This window comes from Oncorhynchus kisutch, linkage group LG11, assembly GCF_002021735.2.
Source record: "Oncorhynchus kisutch isolate 150728-3 linkage group LG11, Okis_V2, whole genome shotgun sequence".
Classification (NCBI taxonomy): Eukaryota; Metazoa; Chordata; class Actinopteri; order Salmoniformes; family Salmonidae; genus Oncorhynchus; species Oncorhynchus kisutch.
The window spans coordinates 79551417-79573701 of record NC_034184.2 but is presented as its reverse complement, the minus strand read 5'-3'; the positions used below and the strand labels follow the sequence as shown (position 1 = coordinate 79573701).

At 44.8% G+C, this 22285-nt stretch overlaps 1 protein-coding gene across 2 annotated transcripts in view; it reads left to right on the top strand.

The window, feature by feature from the left end:
• Positions 1 to 22285, top strand: part of LOC116376355 (semaphorin-5A) — a 381827-nt gene that overhangs the window by 321752 nt on the left and 37790 nt on the right. For both annotated transcript variants that reach the window (XR_004211770.1, XM_031836384.1), the window contains exon 16: positions 7084 to 7309. Coding sequence is in view for 1 of the 2 variants with exons in the window: in XM_031836384.1 (XP_031692244.1) it covers positions 7084 to 7309 (226 nt within the window). In the remaining variant the exon portion in view is untranslated. The remainder of the gene's footprint in view (positions 1 to 7083; positions 7310 to 22285) is intronic.

Here is a 22285-nt window from a genome sequence, read left to right as displayed (position 1 = left end):
TGGTGACGACTCAATTTAGAATTAAATTGGCAGATTTTCTTGATGTTGAGAAGTTTGTGAGGTCAGCTGTGATATTACAGAAGACAGTGGGGTTAGATCAGTCGAGAGTGAAGAAGTGTTTCCACTTGAGGAAATGTGTTACTGCTGCCACGGCAACAAAAGGTAGTGGGAAACATGTAGAAAATGTAAACAACGATGATTATCATGCCTCATAGGGTGCATTTTTTGTCTTTGCCTGGTTTATTTGTGGTTTCTTCTGCTTTTCCTTTCTTTTTACTATATAGAGGTAGTAATGGTAGATTCTCTCAATATTAATGGGGGAAGGGACAGTAATAAGAGGGTTTGGTATTAAAACAGAAAAGGCTTGATGTAGTTTTTCTTCAGGAGGTACATAGTGTCATGACTGTCCTGACCAGGTCAGGTTACAAGAGACCACAACCCTACAGATTATCTCTCAACCCCAACAGAGGAGGAGAGGTCTAGGGGTGTGAAGATGTGGGGGTTTTATGACCCCTCACGCCCCTGGTAAATCTCAGGCCACAGACAAATTCCTTTGTCCTGTTACTATGGAGAACCAGCCTCAGAACATTAAACATGAAATAAAGGGACTTTGGAACAATGGTTTCCGTCAGCCACAATGGTGGTCATGACGATAGGTGGAATATGAAAATGTCATATTTTTTTGTTATTAAAGGTTAATAGATGACGTTATTACGAAAACATTGTAACGTGAAGAGTTTTCCTAGTATATGTTTGATGTTTATACATTATACGTTGTGTGGAAAATGCCCAAATGAAAGGGAATGTTTTGGTAAAGATGAAATGTTAAGTTAGTTGTCTAAAATTGGATTTGAGTGAAATCTAGACCTTGCCCTCATTAACTTGGTATGCCCAGAGAATTGCCCTAAAGGCGGTTGCACCCACTTCTGACCCAAGGGTATAAAACCTGTGAGTAAAGAATTCACAGACAAGACTACGTGACCCAAGCTGCAGCCAAGGTCTAAAAAGTCAACGAACCCAGAACCTAACACAAGTTTGAAGACAAATAAATCATTTTCTACCCAAGCTACGGATGAGTAGCTGTGTCTAAGCGGGTGAATTCAAGCCGGACCCCCTTAGCATCCAATCCCAGCGAATCGTGGTATCTAAAGGGTTTCATTCCTATGCTGTGAGCTCTGAGCTACAGAGCTCTCTGTCCTCAGAAGACCCCTTCCAGAGCAAAGGGTGAGGGAACAGACTCCTAAGCCAAAGGACAGGGACGATCAGAGAGGTGCGCCGGAGTAGTGGGTCATCGAGCAGCTAAACGTTCCCCTGAACGGTCCACACAGAGAATCCTCGGAGATCATCCCCACGTAATTACATCATTGTATTCTGACCCATAAGAGCGGCAGTTTGGGGCAAGGCTAGGGTTAGAATAGCATAGCTGACAAATTCACCCAAATGTATGTTTCTGTCGCGTACTTTCTTTTTTCTCTCTCTCTCTTTGAAATCCCCATTGTGGGTAACACGCGCCACAGTGTGTTGGCCCGTTATACTAAGTTCTAATCAACAGCCTATAGTGTGTTTTGTCTATGTGTATCTTTTATCATCATTTTAGCTTTTTAGTAAATAAATATTCAACTGAGATTGGTGTGGTACGAACTCATTGGTGAGACCCGGGTCCGTGCAGATTCACCGGCTATACGACGTTCAGAACGAGATTGATAGAGGTAATTGGTTAATTAGCGGCTGTTGTAAAATCGATATTCTGATATTCTTTGAGTTAATTTGCAAAATAGAAACTCAAAAAAACTAGTTTTCCTATGGTGCCCCAGGTGAATGAGTTAGTAATTGCTTGATTCAGTTAATCACGCAATTAGAAACTTTAATCATTCGATGAACAACAGTTCACTAATACAACGTCACGACAAGAGTGATGAGGCTAACGAGGTTGACTGGGGTATGTGGTGGGAGGGGCAGCATATACTCAGTCATGGTACTAATTTCAGTGCTGGGGCGGACATTTTGTTTTCCTCCGGCTTAGGGGTGTCTGTGGTATCTACAACAGAGATTGTCACGGGTCAGGTTTTATTGGTCAAGGGGGATATTATGTTTTTATTTTTATTTTTGTTATGTTTATGGTCCTAATGAGGGTACAGAGCGTATTGCTGTATTTGATCAAATAAAGGAAACCTGAAGACAGTGACCAAGAGGGGTGTATGGTTTTAGGGGGGAACTGGAACTGTACTGTGGATTTTACTGTTGATCGCACTGCTGAAGAACCTCACCTGCTACTTGCCTGTCTGGTCTATTAGCTTAGTTTGAGCTTACTGATGTGTGGAGAGAAAGAAATGCAAAAGTTAGGCAGTACACATGGCTAAAACTTTATAAAGGTGGTGTCAGGTTGTATGTATCTGAGCACTACTGTAGTAGTTAATGAAGGTGGTGTCAGGTTGTATGTATCTGAGCACTACTGTAGTAGTTAATAAAGGTGGTGTCAGGTTGTATGCATCTGATCACTACTGTAGTAGTTAATGAAGGTGGTGACAGGTTGTATGCATCTGATCACTACTGTAGTAGTTAATGAAGGTTAGACAGGTTGTATCTATCTGAGCACTACTGTAGTAGTTAATGAAGGTGGTGTCAGGTTGTATGTATCTGAGCACTACTGTAGTAGTTTATAAAGGTGGTGTCAGGTTGTATGCATCTGATCACTACTGTAGTAGTTAATGAAGGTGGTGACAGGTTGTATGTATCTGATCACCACTGTAGTAGTTAATGAAGGTGGTGACAGGTTGTATGTATCTGATCACCACTGTAGTAGTTAATGAAGGTGGTGTCAGGTTGTATGCATCTGATCACTACTGTAGTAGTTAATGAAGGTGGTGTCAGGTTGTATGCATCTGATCACTACTGTAGTAGTTAATGAAGGTTAGACAGGTTGTATGCATCTGATCACTACTGTAGTAGTTAATGAAGGTGGTGTCAGGTTGTATGCATCTGATCACTACTGTAGTAGTTAATGAAGGTTAGACAGGTTGTATGCATCTGATCACTACTGTAGTAGTTAATGAAGGTGGTGTCAGGTTGTATGCATCTGATCACTACTGTAGTAGTTAATGAAGGTTAGACAGGTTGTATGTATCTGATCACTACTGTAGTAGGGTTGGAAGGTGTGACATTACTCCTGTGGGTTTCTATGATCACCATATTGTTACTGTTGATTTTCACCTGTCATGTCCATGAAGGTCATCCCCTTACTGGTATTTTAATGTTAAGTTATTAATTGACACATAGTTTGTGAAAAGTTTTGGGAAAAATGGAAGGTTATTAAATTGAATTTTGAGTCGAGACAATGGTGGGAGGTTGGGAAGGCCCAAATACGTCTGTTTTGTCATCAGTAAACTGCTCTGTCTAGTATTGAAGTTAAAGAGACTAGTCATGAACTTACAGGACAAGAGACATGAACTGAGGTACCCTCAAGGATATGGATGCTCCTAGAGCTTTGTTTTACTGCTAGGGCAGTCAACACAGCAATGCAAACAGATGGTCTGCCTTCGTCTCCCTGGTGGGAAGGTGACCACGGATGACGGTGAGATGCGCCAACATGCCGTGGATTTCTACTCTGTCCTCTGGAGGATTGTGATCCTCTGTGTGCTGAACAGTTGTTACATTGATATCCTCAATTGGACACTGAGCAGAGATTTGCTTTGGACTCTGATATTACACTGCAGGAGCTGCCCACTGCAGTTTAGCAGCTCTCATCAGGCCGAGCCCCTGGCATCGATGGTTTACCATCTGAGTTTTATAAGCACTTTGGGGGGTCTATTGGGGGGTATTTTTATGAAGTGGTGTGTGAATCTTTTCATGAGGGTTCTCTTCCTGTATCCTGTCAACGTGCGGTGCTTTCGTTGTTGCCAAAAAAGGGGGATTTGGCTCTTTTAAAAAACTGTTGCATTGCTGTGTGCAGAATATGAAATTATATCTAAATGTCTCTCAAACAGGTTGAAAGAGTATCTGGGGCTGTTGGTCCACAAGGACCAGTCTTACTGTGGACCTCACCTCTCTATAGTTGACAACTTGTTTCTGATAAGAGATGTTTTATACACTTGTAAACTGTCTGATGTGAATGTGGGTTTGCTTACTCTCTATATTTTGACCATGTTCCAGTTTCAGTAGCACCAGTACTTGTTCAAAACAATGAAAGCCTTTTGGTTTGGGGATGAGTATATACTGGGGCCTTGTTTATGGTGAAGGTGGGAGGTGGTTTGAGCTGCCCCATCCCTGTCAATAGGGGTATAGGCAGGGATGCCCAATTTCAGGTTATTTATATTGTCTGGCAATTGAACCAATGAGTTGTTTTTTAAGAGCGAGGCTTACTGGTTTCTCTGTGCCAGGTGTAATGAAGGGTCCCACGATAGCACTGTCTGCGTATGCAGATGATGTGATAGTTTTTATTACAGGGGCTGAGGATGTTAAGCTTCTCTCAAACATTTTAAAGGTGTATGAGGGGGGCTCCTCAGCTAGAGTTAGTTGGGAAAAGAGTGAATCGCCGTGGGCAAGTTAGCTTCAGACTGGGTCCTTTCCACGGTTACCAGGGGAGCTTCAGTGGGCCAAAGATGGGATGAAGACTTTGGGGGGGGGTTTCTAGGCTCCGATGTCTTTCAAAAAAATAACTGGGAGGGTGTAGTGGAGAATGTGTGTGCCAGATTGTCTAGGTGAAAATGGGTGCGACCCCAGCTGTCTTATAGGGGAAAGGTGCTGGTAGCCAATAATCTAGCCGCCTCTACCCTGCCCTGATACAAGAGGTTCAGAGGACCCTTGTCAGTTTCTTCTGTTCTGGACAACACTGGATTAAAGCTGCAGCCCTGTACCTGCCACTGCACAAGGGTGGGCAAGGCCTGGTGGACATTTCTTCTAGGATCATGGCTTTCCGGCTTCAAGCAGCCCAGAGACTGTTGTACTGTGACGGTTCTAGCTGGGTCGATGCAGCCTATACATTGATGAGGAGAGGGGGGGGGGGGGTTTGTCTGGCTTGACTCCATTCTATGGGTTTGTTATGCAGGCTTGGAGAGTTTTTGTCAAGTCCCGTAAGGCTGGCACGCCACCAGGGATGTGGCTTTTTGAAGAGCCTCTTTTTTAGAACACTGCCATCCAGTCCCGGGCTATGGTTTCAGCTAGCCTACGTTCATGCCTATTAGGTGTGGGGTGTACTAAGCTGGGTCATATGATGCGGAGCAGGAGCAGATCGTTGGACGAGCTGGGAGAAAGAGCGGGGATCCGATCATCTCGCCTATCGAGGAAGGTCGCAGCTGAGGTCTGAGTTTCCTTGCCAGCACTTCATCGTCAGTATGTGACTGATACGTCCAACTCTGATCGGTGGACAGAGGGTCTGGATTATGTGTTCCCTGCGCTGATTGTTAGTGCGGGGGCATTCGAGGAGAACGTGGGGATGCTGCTTTCCTTCCATACCCCAGAGCTGTGGGAGTTCATGGCGGTGGGAAAGAACGACATGTACATAAGATGTGTAAAAGTGTCTCATGCATCTTCCCTGGAAGGTGTAAAATCAACAAGGTGGGCGGGTGTGTTTGGTCGAGCTGCCACCCCAAAAGGCTGTTGGCGGTCTTTATATAAACTGCCTATTAACAAGAGGACAGATGTTCTCCAATGGAGGATAATACATGGTGCTTTAGCCACCAACATGAATCTGGTACACCTGGATCCTCCTGTTGGGGAGGGGTGTCCAATATGTATCTGGTACACCTGAATCCTACTGTTGGGGAGGGGTGTCCAATATGTATCTGGTATACCTGGATCCTACTGTTGGGGAGGGGTGTCCAATATGTATCTGGTACACCTGGATCCTACTGTTGGGGAGGGGTGTCCAATATGTATCTGGTACACCTGAATCCTCCTGTTGGGGAGGGGTTTCCATTCTGTATCTGGTACACCTGGATCCTACTGTTGGGGAGGGGTGTCCAATATGTATCTGGTATACCTGGATCCTACTGTTGGGGAGGGGTGTCCAATATGCATCTGGTACACCTGGAACATGGATCCTCCTGTTGGGGAGGGGTGTCCAATATGCATCTAGTACACCTGGAACATGGATCCTACTCTTGGGGAGGGGTGTCCAATATGCATCTGGTACACCTGGAACATGGATCCTCCTGTTGGGGAGGGGTGTCCAATATGCATCTAGTACACCTGGATCCTCCTGTTGGGGAGGGGTGTCCAATATGCATCTGGTACACCTGGATCCTCCTGTTGGTGAGGGGTGTCCAATATTCATCTGGTACACCTGAATCCTACTGTTGGGGAGGGGTGTCCAATATTCATCTGGTATACCTGAATCCTCCTGTTGGGGAGGGGTGTCCAATATGTATCTGGTACACCTGAATCCTACTGTTGGGGAGGGGTGTCCAATATGTATCTGGTACACCTGGATCCTACTGTTGGGGAGGGGTGTCCAATATGTATCTGGTACACCTGGATCCTACTGTTGGGGAGGGGTGTCCAATATGTATCTGGTACACCTGGATCCTACTGTTGGGGAGGGGTGTCCAATATGTATCTGGTACACCTGGATCCTACTGTTGGGGAGGGGTGTCCATTCTGTGCTTAGTCTGAAACTCTGGCAAATCTGTTTTTTACAGTGTCTCAAGGTTCGTTGGGATGATTGACCTGATCACTACTTGGTTCTCAGCTCTGGGAGAGGTTTTCTCTTCCCAACTGTTTATATTTAGGCGAAAGTACAGGTTTATTTGAATGGATGTAGTGCTCTCCCTGAACTTAGTGTCGGCGGCAGCTAAATTCGACATTTGGAAGACACGAAGAACAGTAATCAGGGACAGGGGTCTGTGGATGTACTGGGAATGCTGGAGGGAATGTTGGCAGCGAGACAGGGTTGTGTTTGCCTATTACCAACTGGTTAATAACATTGATCTGTTTATGAGCATATGGATATTCAGTAGTTGTTGTGTTTAGTCACTGTGGAGGAAGATTTGGTGTTGTGTTCTTAATTGATGTTGAACTGTTTTCTCTCTCGCTGTTACTCTCTCTCTGTTTCTCTTTGTCTCTCTCTCTCTGTCTCTCTCTCTCCAGGAGTACCAGTCGTGTAACAACCAGCCCTGTCCTGACCTGAAGAAGACCACCCCCTGGACCCCCTGGACGCCGGTCAACATCTCGGACAACGGCGGTCACTACGAGCAGCGGTTCCGGTACACCTGTAAGGCCCGTGTCCCTGAACCTGCTCTGTTGGAGGTGGGTCGACAGAGGATAGAGATGAGGTACTGCTCCAGGGACGGCTCCACTGGATGCTCTGCTGACAGTGAGTAGAGCAGTTCATAGTAAACATCAATTGTCTTCTGTCGGGTGGTGATGGTTCTGTCAGATGACATATTCAACTGAATCTACACACTCATTCACTTCTCCACTCAATTCAATTCAATTTAAAGGCTTTATTGGCACGGTAACATATGTTAACGTTGCCAAAACAAGTGAAATAGATCAACAGGGAAACAAACAATAAAAAATAACAGTAAACATTACACTCAGTACCAGTACCAAAACAATGAAGACATTTCAAATGTCATATTATGTATATATACAGTGTTGTAACGATGTGCAAATAGTTCCAAAGGGGAAAATAAATCAACATAAATATGGGTTGTATTTACAATGGTGTTTGTTCTTCACTGGTTGCCCTTTTCTTGTGGCAACAGGTCGTAAACCTTGCTGCTGTGATATTTCACCCAATAGATATGGGAGTTTATCAAAATTGGATTTGTTTCCGAGTTATTTGTGTGTCTGTGTGATCTCTCACACAGGTGGGAGAGAGGGAGTGAGGTAAGAAGGAGGGAGAGAGGGAGAAGGAGAGAGAGGAGGGAGAGAGGGAGTGAGGTAAGAAGGAGGGAGAGAGAGAGAAGGAGAGAGAGGAGGGAGAGAGGGAGTGAGGTAAGAAGGAGGGAGAGAGAGAGAAGGAGAGAGAGGAGGGAGAGAGGGAGTGAGGTAAGAAGGAGGGAGAGAGAGAGAAGGAGAGAGAGGAGGGAGAGAGAGAGTGAGGTAAGAAGGAGGGAGAGAGAGAGAAGGAGGGAGAGAGAGAGAAGGAGAGAGAAGGAGAGAGAGGAGGGAGAGAGAGAGTGAGGTAAGAAGGAGGGAGAGAGAGAGAAGGAGGGAGAGAGAGAGAAGGAGAGAGAAGGAGAGAGAGGAGGGAGAGAGAGAGTGAGGTAAGAAGGAGGGAGAGAGAGAGAAGGAGAGAGAGAAGGAGAGAGAGGAGGGAGAGAGAGAGTGAGGTAAGAAGGAGGGAGAGAGAGAGAAGGAGAGAGAGAAGGAGAAAGAGAAGGAGAGAGAGGAGGGCTTGGGGATACAGATGCATGAGTTTGTTTAATGATATATATTTATTATTGAGCTAAATTTCTGATTTCCCCAAAAGAGCAGGATCTCTTTTTAAAGTTCAGCGCTTTGCTAATCTGTATCAGGCAGACACACACACACACACACACACACACACACACCACACACACACACACACACACACACACACACACACACACACACACCCAAAGTTCATCCCTGGGTGGGCCCTGGAAAGACAGTTCACACACACACACCCACCCACCCAAAGTTCATCCCTGGGTGGGCCCTGGAAAGACAGTTCACACACACACACCCACCCACCCAAAGTTCATCCCTGGGTGGGCCCTGGAAAGACAGTTCACACACACACCCACCCACCCAAAGTTCATCCCTGGGTGGGCCCTGGAAAGACAGTTCACACACACACCCACCCACCCACCCAAAGTTCATCCCTGGGTGGGCCCTGGAAAGACAGTTCAAACATGCAAAGTGATTCCTCTCTTTACTCTCATGCTCTCTGAAGTTAATGACTGTGGAGGTTCACAGCAATGATGGCAGACATGGTGGTCCAGTCTTGTGAGGAGTGACAGACATCTGACATATTTTTGATTAGAAATCTTTTGATTAATTTAAGATGTTGGAGGAAACTACAGATCTTAATCTGATCACCCTGTTGCAGGAGAACTTTCCTGGGGAGTGTTGTGCATTTCAAATGTTGTGCATTTGAAGTTTAAAAAGGCTTCTGGAATTTGTCATTTCCACTTGATTTTCCCTTGATAACCTGTGTGTGTGTGTGTGTGTGTGTGTGTGTGTGTGTGTGTGTGTGTGTGTGTGTGTGTGTGTGTGTGTGTGTGTTAGTTTACCTACGCGTCATGTGTGTGTGTGCCTGCTTGTGGTCATCCCCTGACAGATTCCTTTAGACCCAGAATCAGTAGTTAACCTTTGTCACACAGAGAGCCAGTCCTGCAGTTATCAGCTCCGTATTGATGTGTGTGATGGGGCCACAGAGCCAAAGACCCCTCAGTCCCCTTCAATCCTCCAGAGATGATGAGAACCCGGTGGGAATAGAGTGCACTGTCGCCCAACGAAGATTTACAGTGAGCAGCGGGCTACTCGCTATCGATTTGAGTCGACATACACACACACACCTAAGGCATTTATAAGAAGATGGTGATAAAGCAGGCTGATAGTGTGTGTGTGTGTGTGTGTGTGTGTGTGTGTGTGTGTGTGTGTGTGTGTGTGTGTGTGTGTGTGTGTGTGTGTGTGTGTGTGTGTGTGTGTGTGTGTGTGTGTGTGTGTGTGTGTGTGTGTGTGTGTGTGTGTGTGTGTGTGTGTAAAATACGGAGGCTCCTGTACCTAGACGTGATCACAATAGATAGTGACCAGTGCAGTAACCCTAAGAGACAGATAGCCAGAAACAGTGTTTTATACTCCAATGAAATGCATGAAATATTATCACACACATAAAACCACACTGCCTCTGTATAGTGGTTGGAAATAGGAAAACTCCAGTAGTCATCAGTAAATAAGGAACTAATACACCCACACCATGTTTACCTACAGTACCAGTCAACAGTTCGGACACATCTACTCATTCATGGGTTTTTTCATAATTTTTACTATTTTCTACATTGTAGAATAATAGTGAAGATATCAAAACTATGAAATAACACATATGGAATCATGTAGTTTGTCTTATGTCAAGGTGCTCCAGCATGCTGGAAAAGGCATTGTTCGTCACCAAACTGTTCGTCAACCAAATTCTCCCAACCTAGATGGTTGGGAAAAGTTCCTCTCGGAGGATGTGTTGGTACCATTCTTTATTCATGGCTGTGTTCTTAGGCAAAATTGTGAGTGAGCCAACTCCCTTGGCTGAGAAGCAACCCCACACATGAATGGTCTCAGGATGCTTTACTGTTGGCATGACACAGGACTGATGGTAGCGCTCACCTTGTCTTCTCCGGACAAGCTTTTTTCCGGATGCCCCAAACAATCAGAAAGGGGATTCATCAAAGAAAATGACTTTACCCCAGTCCTCAGCAGTCCAATCCCTGTACCTTTTGCAGGATATCAGTCTGTCCCTGGTGTTTTTCCTGGATAGAAGTGGCTTCATGGCTGCCCTTCTTGACACCAGGCCATCCTCCAAAACTCTTCGCCTCACTGTGCATGCAGATGCACTCACACCTGCCTGCTGCCATTCCTGAGCAAGCTTTGTACTGGTGGTGCCCCGATCCCACAGTTGAATCAACTTTAGGAGACGGTCCTGGCGCTTGCTGGACTTTCTTGGGCGCCCTGAAGCCTTCTTCACAACAAATGAACCGCTCTCCTTGAAGTTCTTGATGATCGAATAAATGGTTGATTTAGGTGCAATCTTACTGGCAGCAATATCCTTGCCGGTGAAGCCCTTTTTGTGCAAAGCAATGATGATGGCACGTGTTTCCTTGCAGGTGACCATGGTTGATAGAGGAAGAACAATGATTCCAAGCACCACCCTTCTTTTGAAGCTTCCAGTCTGTTGTTCAAACTCAATCAGCATGACAGAGTGATCTCCAGCCTTGTCAACACTCACACGTGTTAATGAGAGAATCACTGCCACGATGTCAGCTGGTCCTTTTGTGGCAGGGCTGAAATGTATTGGAAATGTTTTTGGGGGATTCAGTTAATTTGCATGGCAAAGAGGGACTTTGCAATTCATTGCAATTCATCTGATCACTCTTCATAACATTCTGGAGTATATGCAAATTGCCATCATACAAACTGAGGCAGCAGACTTTGTGAAAATTAATATATGTGTCATTCTCAAGACTTTTGGCCACGACTGTACATGTATAAATGTATCATTAAAGGACCAGGAGGTTTACCTTCATGTATAAATATATTATTAAAGGACCAAGAGGTTTACCTGACCATGTGACAAGTCCAGGCAAAAACTATATTTATACATTATACATTATACTGTATACATACAATATGACTATGAGAGACCATCCCTGCAAACTGTTCCAACCTTCTGGAGCTGACCTTTAAAATACAGGTGAGTCTCTAAGAGTCACTGATATGAATTGTGTTTTTTCAGGTCTTTTGATGTGTGTTTCTTCCTCTGTTCCTGCAGAATGTCAACATGGTTGTCATGCAAGGATCAGAGGGATCAGAAATGGCTGACATTTGGCGATTTTAACTCCTTTTGAAGTCACATGTTTTATCCCAGACGCAACTCACACCTGCTTCACGCCGATACGGAATGCTAAATCCTTTTTCTCAGGATATAATTAAAATGTTAGATTAGGAAGTGTGTTTGAACACCTTTGGTTTTGGTTTCGTCTCTCGTCACCTCAGTTGAGGGGATACTATCTATCTAAATTAGATGAGACAGATAAAGCGTATAAGATTAAGCCAAGCAGTGAGAATGACTTTTATTGGACATACTAAGTCATTTTTAGCGGCGATCAGGGGCTTAATTATGGTTATTTAGTTAATTACTTAAGATGTTAATTGATTAAGAGATCTTTCTCCTCGTATCTACTCAGTAATTATTCATGTGATGTGTTCTCCTTTGTAGTTTTTCCTTAAAGTGGAACTGACATCATTTTAGCAACATTAAATCTTATTCAAATCTGTTCATAATACACCCCCAGGGAGAATGTGACACGTTTTTCTTAATTTTTTAAAACATTTTCTGACACGCGAGCACTTAGATATGGTAATTTTCCCGGTTTCATAAATTCATAGAATGTTTGGGAATTACGGCATTTACATTCTTGACTAACTATTAGTTTTTTTGCCAACATTTACAGACACCGGTCAACGGTGACAACGGGTGTTGCACGTTCGTAAATTAATCAGCTATTCTGCTCTCTGGCACACTCAGGCGAGTGTGTCAGAGTGTCGTCGTCTCTCTGTGATGTGTTTCAGCTCAGACGCTCTGAGGCGAAGGCCCTCTCTGAGACAGATTAGTCTCCCCTGCTCACAGACATCACAGCGAGCACAGATATATTACTTCTGCCTGTGCTCAGACAAGCACTTCAATTTGCTTACTGCCCCAATAGGTCCACAGACGATGCAATCGCCATCACATGCACACTGCCCTATTGTATCTGGACACTATGTAAGAATGCTGTTCATTGACTATAGCTCAGCATTCAACACCATAGTACCCTCCAAGCTCATTAAACTTGAGGCCCTGGGGCTCAACCCCGCCCTGTGCAATTGGATCCTGGACTTCCTGATGGGCCGCCCCCAGGTGGTGAAGGTAGGAAACAACATCTCCTCTTCGCTGATCCTCAACTATGGGGCCCCACAAGCGTGCGTGCTCAGCCCCCTCCTGTACTCCCTGTTAACCCATGATTGTGTGGATATGCACGCCTCCAACTCAATCATCAAGTTTTCCGACGACACAACAGTAGTAGGCTTGATTACCAACAATGACGAGACAAGCCTACAGGGAGGAAGTGAGGGCACTCGGAGTGTGGTGTCAGGATAACAACCTGTCACTCAAGGTCAACAAAACAATGGAGATGATCGTGGACTTCAGGAAACAGCTAAGGGAGCACCCCCCTATCCACATTGACGGGACATCAGTGGGGAAAGGGGGAAGTTTTAAGTTCCTTGGCGTACACATCACGGACAAATTGAAATGGTCCACCCACACAGACATTGTGGTGAAGAAGGCGCAACAGCGCCTTTCTTCAGCGCCTCAGGGGGCTGAAGAAATTTGTCTTTTCACCTAAAACCCTCACAAACTTTTACAGATGCACAGTTAAGAGCATCCTGTTGGGCTGTATCACCTCCTGGTACGGCAACTTCACCACCCACAACTGCAGGGCTCTCCAGAGGGTGGTGCTGTCTGCACAACGAATCACTAGAAGCAAACTGCCTGCCCTCCAGGACACCTACAGCACCTGATGTCACAGGAAGGCCAAAAAGATAACCAAGGAAAACAATCACCCAAGCCACTGCCTGTTCACCCGGCTACCATCCAGAAGGCGAGATCAGTACAAGTGCATCAAAGCTGGGACCGAGACTGAAAAACAGCTTCTATCTCAAGGCCCTCAGACTGTTAAATAGCCATCACCAGCACAGAGATGCTGCTGCCTACATACAGCCTTGAAAATCAATGGCCACTTTAATAAATGGATCACTAGTCACTTTAATAATGTTTACATATCTTGCATTGCTCATCTCATATGTATATACTGTATTTTATACCATCTATTGCATCTTGCCTATGCCGTTCGGCCATCGCTCATCCATATATTTATATGCATATATTCCTTTACTTAGATGTGTATGTATAAGGTAGTTGTTGTAGAATTGTTAGATTACTTGTTAGATATTGCTGCACTGTCGGAACTAGAAGCACAAGAATTTTCGCTACACTCATAATAACATCTGCTCCCCATGTGAATGTGACCAATAACATTTGATTTGATTTGACTAGCCCACTGACCGATCTTAATGTTTTTTAAGTTTATATTTTTCCTTTTATTCCCCCGCAATTGTTGACTGTTGGGACTGACTTCAATCCCTTATTAACACTATACAGGATTACTAGTTGAATAAGTCCCACATGTACAGCTGATCTGATACACAGCAGCAGTTAAAGATGTTAAAGATGAGATGAGATGTTAAAGTCTCTCTAGCAGGTAGTTTACAGATGTTTATTCATTTATTTCACCGGATAAATTGACTGAGAACACATTCTCAGTTACAGCAACAACCTGGAAAATAGTTAGTGGGAAGGAGAGGGGATGAAAAATGATGCTATGATGATATATGATTGGGAATTTAGGCAGGACACTGGGGCTAACACCCTTACTCTTACGATAAGTGCCATGGGATCTTTATTGAACACAGAGAGTCAGGACACCTGTTTAACGTCCCAGCCGGAAGACTGCACCCAACACAGGGTAATGTCCCCAGTCACTTTTCATTATTTTTAGACCAGAGGAAAGAGTGCTTCCCACTGGCCCTCCAACACCACTTCCAGCAGCATCTGGTCCCCCATCCAGGGATTGACCAGGACCAACCCTGCCTAGCTTCAGAGGCAAACTAGCAGTGGGATGCATGGTGGTATGCTGCTGACAAAGATCAGGTTGATAGATCTGACAATCTCTTCAATATACACCCCTGAGTCACTTCCTTGTATCTGTCTTACCTCTGTTGACCCCAGACAAATGTAAATACAACATCTCCTAGTTATTAGCCCTAATCACTGTGTGTTAGTTACAGTGTGTGTGGACGTATTTAACAAGAATAGTAAACCATCAAAACTGTCACCAACTGGGGACATTTTGTTAGTCCCCACGAGGTCAAATACTTTTTCTAGGGGGTGTAGGGTTAAGGGTTAGGGGTCAGGGAAAATAGGATTTCGAATGGGACTGAATTGTGTGTCCCCACAAGGTTAGCTGTACAAGAGTGTGTGTGTGTGTGTGTGTGTGTGTGTGTGTGTGTGTGTGTGTGTGTGTGTGTGTGTGTGTGTGTGTGTGTGTGTGTGTGTGTGTGTGTGTGTGCTTGCCTGACTGACTGACAGCATGTGTATCTCTGTTCCCCATTCCCATCAGAGCGGGAGTTTTCATTGCCCTCTCAATAACTTTTAATAAGCGATTCACACAAACACACAACCACACACACACACACACACACACACACACACACACAAACACACAACCACACACACACACAACCACACACACACACACACACACAACCAACCACACACACACACACACACACAACCACACACACACACACACAACCACACACACACACACACACACACACACAAACACACACACACGTACTAAGCGTCTCCCTGAGTCGATCCCTGGGGCGAGTGTTTGACAATCCAGATGACAGCTGTGGGAATACTGTCACAGCTCTGTGGCTTAACACTGTAATCCAACTGAGCTGTTCATTTTCTGGATTACACACACACACACACATTTCTGATCTCATCTCAATTGTGTGTGAATGTGTGGGACACTGTCAGTGGGAATCTCAATAGTTGTACTTTTACAGTTGTTCAGCTAGCCCATAAGAGTCTAAGGAGGGGGATTGTTTTAAGAAGGTCATAACAAGGATCAGTTAGCTATTTGATTTGGAATTTTAAGACCCCTTGAAGTATCCCCGTTACTGCTATTAGCATATTCAAATGCATTGCATAACAGATTCATATAGTCCTCCGAAAAAAACAGAATCTCTTTCAGAGAATCAAAAGAATCTAAAGGAAGTTTGTTGTGAAGTGTCTGTCCTATATCGGAGAGATGTAAAGAAAGATCAGGAAACAGTTGTATTTAACAGCTTATTTTTGGCACTAAAGAGTCTCCATATATACTTCTATACATTTTTTTCCAACTGGTACCGGGGAACCTTCATATGAGTCTTGTGGGGCCCATGGGGGTGTCCTAGAGAAAAACAACTACCTTTCCACAGAGGGGTCATATTAGTGTGTAGCCCAAACTGTTCGGATGCTACAGACAGATGCTACAGGTCTGCTGTACCGACTTCAAGTGAGACCCAAGACACTTGTGGGGGTCGTAGAGCAAAGAACACCATCGTGATTGTGAGAGTCTTATCGTTCCATAGAGGGGTCATAATAGTTTGTAGGCCAAACCGTTTGGATGTTGCAGAACATTTTGTGAGAAAAGCCATTTTTGGGATGCCTAATGGTCTGACAAACAGTTCCCTAACTCTGCCACCTTCCACCACAGATTGGATGCCTAATGGTCTGATAAACAGTTCTCTAACTCTGCCACCTTTCACCACAGATTGGATGCCTAATGGTCTGATAAACACTGCTCTAACTAACTCTGCCACCTTTCACCACAGATTGGATGCCTAATGGTCTGATAAACATTGCTCTAACTAACGCTGCCACCTTCCACCACAGATTGGATGCCTAATGGTCTGATAAACACTGCTCTAACTAACTCTGCCACCTTTCACCACAGATTGGATGCCTAATGGTCTGATAAACACTGCTCTAACTCTGCCACCTTTCACCACAGATTGGATGCCTAATGGTCTGATAAACACTGCTCTAACTAACTCTGCCACCTTTCACCACAGATTGGATGCCTAATGGTCTGATAAACACTGCTTTAACTCTGCCACCTTTCACCACAGATGAGGAAGTGCAACACTGGGATGTGGTGGATTGAGACACATCCAATGCAAAAAAAAATGAGATATCTAACTTAAACTGACATATTTTTTATGGGAATTTTTTATTATACTAATTATATTTCAGTGGGGGCGCGGACATCGACTTTAGGGGGCTAGACTGCATTGTATTACATTTCTTGTTTCTAACTCTGTACTTTGAGTAAGATCACACACCACCTCTCAATCACAGTCCTGACTTGAAATTGGAGGAGTGACAATACTATGAAACAGTCCATGGTGTTTGGAGGATTGAGAAGACTATGAAACAGTCCATGGTGTTTGGAGGATTGAGAAGACTATGAAACAGTCCATGGTGTTTGGAGGAGTGAGAAGACTATGAAACAGTGTGTTTGGAGGAGTGAGAAGACTATGAAACAGTCCATGGTGTTTGGAGGAGTGAGAAGACTATGAAACAGTGTGTTTGGAGGAGTGAGAAGACTATGAAACAGTCCATGGTGTTTGGAGGAGTGAGAAGACTATGAAACAGTCCATGGTGTTTGGAGGAGTGACAATACTATGAAACAGTGTGTTTGGAGGAGTGAGAAGACTATGAAACAGTCCATGGTGTTTGGAGGAGTGAGAAGACTATGAAACAGTCCATGGTGTTTGGAGGAGTGAGAAGACTATGAAACAGTCCATGGTGTTTGGAGGAGTGAGAAGACTATGAAACAGTCCATGGTGTTTGGAGGAGTGAGAAGACTATGAGTGTGAGTTTGTAGTGTACATCTACCAGACTAAGCAGGGGGATTTTTAAAGAGTGCAGGTCAACGTGGTAGGCAGGGCTGTCCGTGCCACTGCCTGTTCCAAATCAAATCAATAAAGAGCATGGGGCCTCAGAGGATCTGTCAGTGCTCCTGCCAACTCAGTGGCAGGGTGAGGTAGAGAAGGTGTGTGTGTGTAGACATGTTGACTCCCAAGGTTGTGTGTAGCTAAATCAAATCAAATCAAATCAAATTTATTTATATAGCCCTTCGTACATCAGCTGATATCTCAAAGTGCTGTACAGAAACTCAGCCTAAAACCCCAAACAGCAAGCAATGCAGGTGTAGAAGCACGGTGGCTAGGAAAAACTCCCTAGAAAGGCCAATACCTAGGAAGAAACCTAGAGAGGAACCAGGCTATGTGGGGTGGCCAGTCCTCTTCTGGCTGTGCCGGGTGGAGATTATAACAGAACATGGCCAAGATGTTCAAATGTTCATAAATGACCAGCATGGTCGAATAATAATAAGGCAGAACAGTTGAAACTGGAGCAGCAGCACAGTCAGGTGGAAGTTGAAACTGGAGCAGCAGCATGGCCAGGTGGACTGGGGACAGCAAGGAGTCATCATGTCAGGTAGTCCTGGGGCATGGTCCTAGGGCTCAGGTCAGTTGAAACTGGAACAGCAGCATGGCCAGGTGGACTGGGGACAGCAAGGAGTCATCATGTCAGGTAGTCCTGGGGCATGGTCCTAGGGCTCAGGTCCTCCGAGAGAGAGAAAGAAAGAAAGAGAGAAGGAGAGAATTAGAGAACGCACACTTAGATTCACACAGGACACCGAATAGGACAGGAGAAGTACTCCAGATATAACAAACTGACCCCAGCCCCCCGACACATAAACTACTGCAGCATAAATACTGGAGGCTGAGACAGGAGGGGTCAGGAGACACTGTGGCCCCGTCCGAGGACACCCCCGGACAGGGCCAAACAGGAAGGATATAACCCCACCCACTTTGCCAAAGCACAGCCCCCACACCACTAGAGGGATATCTTCAACCACCAACTTACCATCCTGAGACAAGGCTGAGTATAGCCCACAAAGATCTCCGCCACGGCACAACCCAAGGGGGGGGCGCCAACCCAGACAGGATGACCACAACAGTGAATCAACCCACTCAGGTGACGCACCCCCTCCAGGGACGGCATGAGAGAGCCCCAGCAAGCCAGTGACTCAGCCCCTGTAATAGGGTTAGAGGCAGAGAATCCCAGTGGAAAGAGGGGAACCGGCCAGGCAGAGACAGCAAGGGCGGTTCGTTGCTCCAGAACCTTTCCGTTCACCTTCCCACTCCTGGGCCAGACTACACTCAATCATATGACCCACTGAAGAGATGAGTCTTCAGTAAAGACTTAAAGGTTGAGACCGAGTTTGCGTCTCTGACATGGGTAGGCAGACCGTTCCATAAAAATGGAGCTCTATAGGAGAAAGCCCTGCCTCCAGCTGTTTGCTTAGAAATTCTAGGGACAATTAGGAGGCCTGCGTCTTGTGACCGTAGCGTACGTGTAGGTATGTACGGCAGGACCAAATCAGAGAGATAGGTAGGAGCAAGCCCATGTAATGCTTTGTAGGTTAGCAGTAAAACCTTGAAATCAGCCCTTGCTTTGACAGGAAGCCAGTGTAGAGAGGCTAGCACTGGAGTAATATGATCAAATTTTTTGGTTCTAGTCAGGATTCTAGCAGCCGTATTTAGCACTAACTGAAGTTTATTTAGTGCTTTATCCGGGTAGCCGGAAAATAGTGCATTGCAGTAGTCTAACCTAGAAGTGACAAAAGCATGGATTAATTTTTCTGCATCATTTTTGGACAGAAAGTTTCAGATTTTTGCAATGTTACGTAGATGGAAAAAAGCTGTCCTTGAAATGGTCTTGATATGTTCTTCAAAAGAGAGATCAGGGTCCAGAGTAACGCCGAGGTCCTTCACAGTTTTATTTGAGACGACTGTACAACCATTAAGATTAATTGTCAGATTCAACAGAAGATCTCTTTGTTTCTTGGGACCTAGAACAAGCATCTCTGTTTTGTCCGAGTTTAATAGTAGAAAGTTTGCAGCCATCCACTTCCTTATGTCTGAAACACATGCTTCTAGCGAGGGCAATTTTGGGGCTTCACCATGTTTCATTGAAATGTACAGCTGTGTGTCATCCGCATAGCAGTGAAAGTTTACATTATGTTTTCGAATAACATCCCCAAGAGGTAAAATATATAGTGAAAACAATAGTGGTCCTAAAACGGAACCTTGAGGAACACCGAAATTTACAGTTGATTTGTCAGAGGACAAACCATTCACAGAGACAAACTGATATCTTTCCGACAGATAAGATCTAAACCAGGCCAGAACATGTCCGTGTAGACCAATTTGGGTTTCCAATCTCTCCAAAAGAATGTGGTGATCGATGGTATCAAAAGCAGCACTAAGGTCTAGGAGCACGAGGACAGATGCAGAGCCTCGGTCCGATGCCATTAAAATGTCATTTACCACCTTCACAAGTGCCGTCTCAGTGCTATGATGGGGTCTAAAACCAGACTGAAGCATTTCGTATACATTGTTTGTCTTCAGGAAGGCAGTGAGTTGCTGCGCAACAGCCTTCTCTAAAATTTAGGCCGATAGTTTTTATATTTTCTGGGTCAAGGTTTGGCTTTTTCAAGAGAGGCTTTATTACTGCCACTTTTAGTGAGTTTGGTACACATCCAGTGGATAGAGAGCCGTTTATTATGTTCAACATAGGAGGGCCAAGCACAGGAAGCAGCTCTTTCAGTAGTTTAGTTGGAATAGGGTCCAGTATGCAGCTTGAAGGTTTAGAGGCCATGATTATTTTCATCATTGTGTCAAGAGATATAGTACTAAAACACTTGAGCGTCTCTCTTGATCCTAGGTCCTGGCAGAGTTGTGCAGACTCAGGACAACTGAGGTTTGGAGGAATACGCAGGTTTAAAGAGGAGTCCGTAATTTGCTTTCTAATAATCATAATCTTTTCCTCAAAGAAGTTCATGAATTTATCACTGCTAAAGTGAAAGTCATCCTCTCTTGGGGAATGCTGCTTTTTAGTTAGCTTTGCGACAGTATTAAAAAGGAATTTCGGATTGTTCTTATTTTCCTCAATTAAGTTAGAAAAATAGGATGATCGAGCAGCAGTAAGGGCTCTACGGTACTGCACGGTACCGTCCTTCCAAGCTAGTCGGAAGACTTAGCTATGAAGCTAAGACTTAGCTATGAAGAGGTCAGGACTGTACATGTGATAGGTAAACACTCTGTTTTCTCTACTAAAGGGCTGCAGGGACAATCCCAAACTGTCCCTGGATGGAGCGCTCGATGAAACAATAGACGGAGAGAAAGAAAGAGAGTGGGTGAGAAAGAGAGAGAGAAGAGGGTGAACGATGCGGAGATTGAGATCAAATCCAAATCAAAGTTTATTGGTCACATGCAACGTTTTGTTGACGTTTTCACAGGCAAAATGATTATGGTTCTAGCTCCAACAGAGCAGTGAAATGATTAGGTTTCTAGCTCCAGCAGAGCAGCGAAATGATTAGGTTTCTAGCTCCAGCAGAGCAGCAAAATGATTAGGTTTCTAGCTCCAACAGAGCAGTGAAATTGTTATGTTTCTAGCTCCAACAGAGCATCAACATTTAATGGTTATATTTATAGCACCAACAGAGCATCAATATCTAGCAATACAATAACAATACACGCATAATTCAATAGTCCAGAATATAAATAGTTATATGTGTATGTATGCGAATGGGGTGTACAGTCGTGGCCAAAAGTTTTGAGAATGACACAAATATTAATTTTCACAAAAACATTTCCAATGCATTTCAGCCCTGCAACAATCATGTCAGAGATTCTCTCGTTAACACAGGTGTGAGTGTTGACGAGGACAAGGCTGGAGATCACTCTGTCATGCTGATTGAGTTTGAAGAACTGACTGGAAGCTTCAAAAGGAGGGTGGTGCTTGGAATCATTTTTCTTCCTCTGTCAACCATGGTTACCTGCAAGGAAAAACATGCCATCATCATTGCTTTGCGCAAAAAGGGCTTCACAGGCAAGGATATTGCTGCCAGTAAGATTGCACCTAAACCAACCATTTATCGGATCATCAAGAACTTCAAGGAGAGCGGTTCATTTGTTGTGAAGAAGGCTTCAGGGCGCCCAAGAAAGTCCAGCAAGTGCCAGGACCGTCTCCTAAATTTCATTCAGCTGCGGGATCGGGGCACCACCAGTACAGAGCTTGCTCAGGAATGGCAGCAGGCAGGTGTGAGTGTATCTGCATGCACAGTGAAGCAAAGAGTTTTGGAGGATGGCCTGGTGTCAAGAAGGGCAGCAAAGAAGCCTCTTTTCACCAGGAAAAACATCAGGGACAGACTGATATTCTGCAAAAGGTACAGGGATTGGACTGCTGAGGACTGGGGTAAAGTTTACCCATTTTCTCTGATGAATCCCCTTTCTGATTGTTTGAGGCATCCGTAAAAAAGCTTGTCCGGAGAAGACAAGGTCAGCGCTACCATCAGTCCTGTGTCCTGCCTACAGTAAAGCATCCTGAGACCATTCATGTGTGGGGTTGCTTCTCAGCCAAGGGAGTGGGCTCACTCACAATTCTGCCTAAGAACACAGCCATGAATAAAGAATGGTACCAACACATCCTTGAGAGCAACTTCTCCCAACCATCCAGGAACAGTTTGGTGACGAACAATGCCTTTTCCAGCATAATGGAGCACCTTGCCATAAGGCAAAAGTGATAACTAAGTGGCTCGGGGAACAAATCATCAATATTTTGGGTCCATGGCCAGGAATCAACCCAGACCCTAATCCCATTGAGAACTTCTGGTCAATCCTCAAGTGGTGGGTGGACAAACAAAACCCCAAAAATTCTGACAAACCAGGATTCAGTCAGGATCATCAGTGTGGCCCAGAAGTTAATTGACAGCATGCCAGGGCGGATTGCAGAGGACTTGAAAAAGAAGGGTCAACACCGCAAATATTGACTCTTTGCATCAACTTCATGTAACTGTCAATAAAATCCTTTGACACTTAT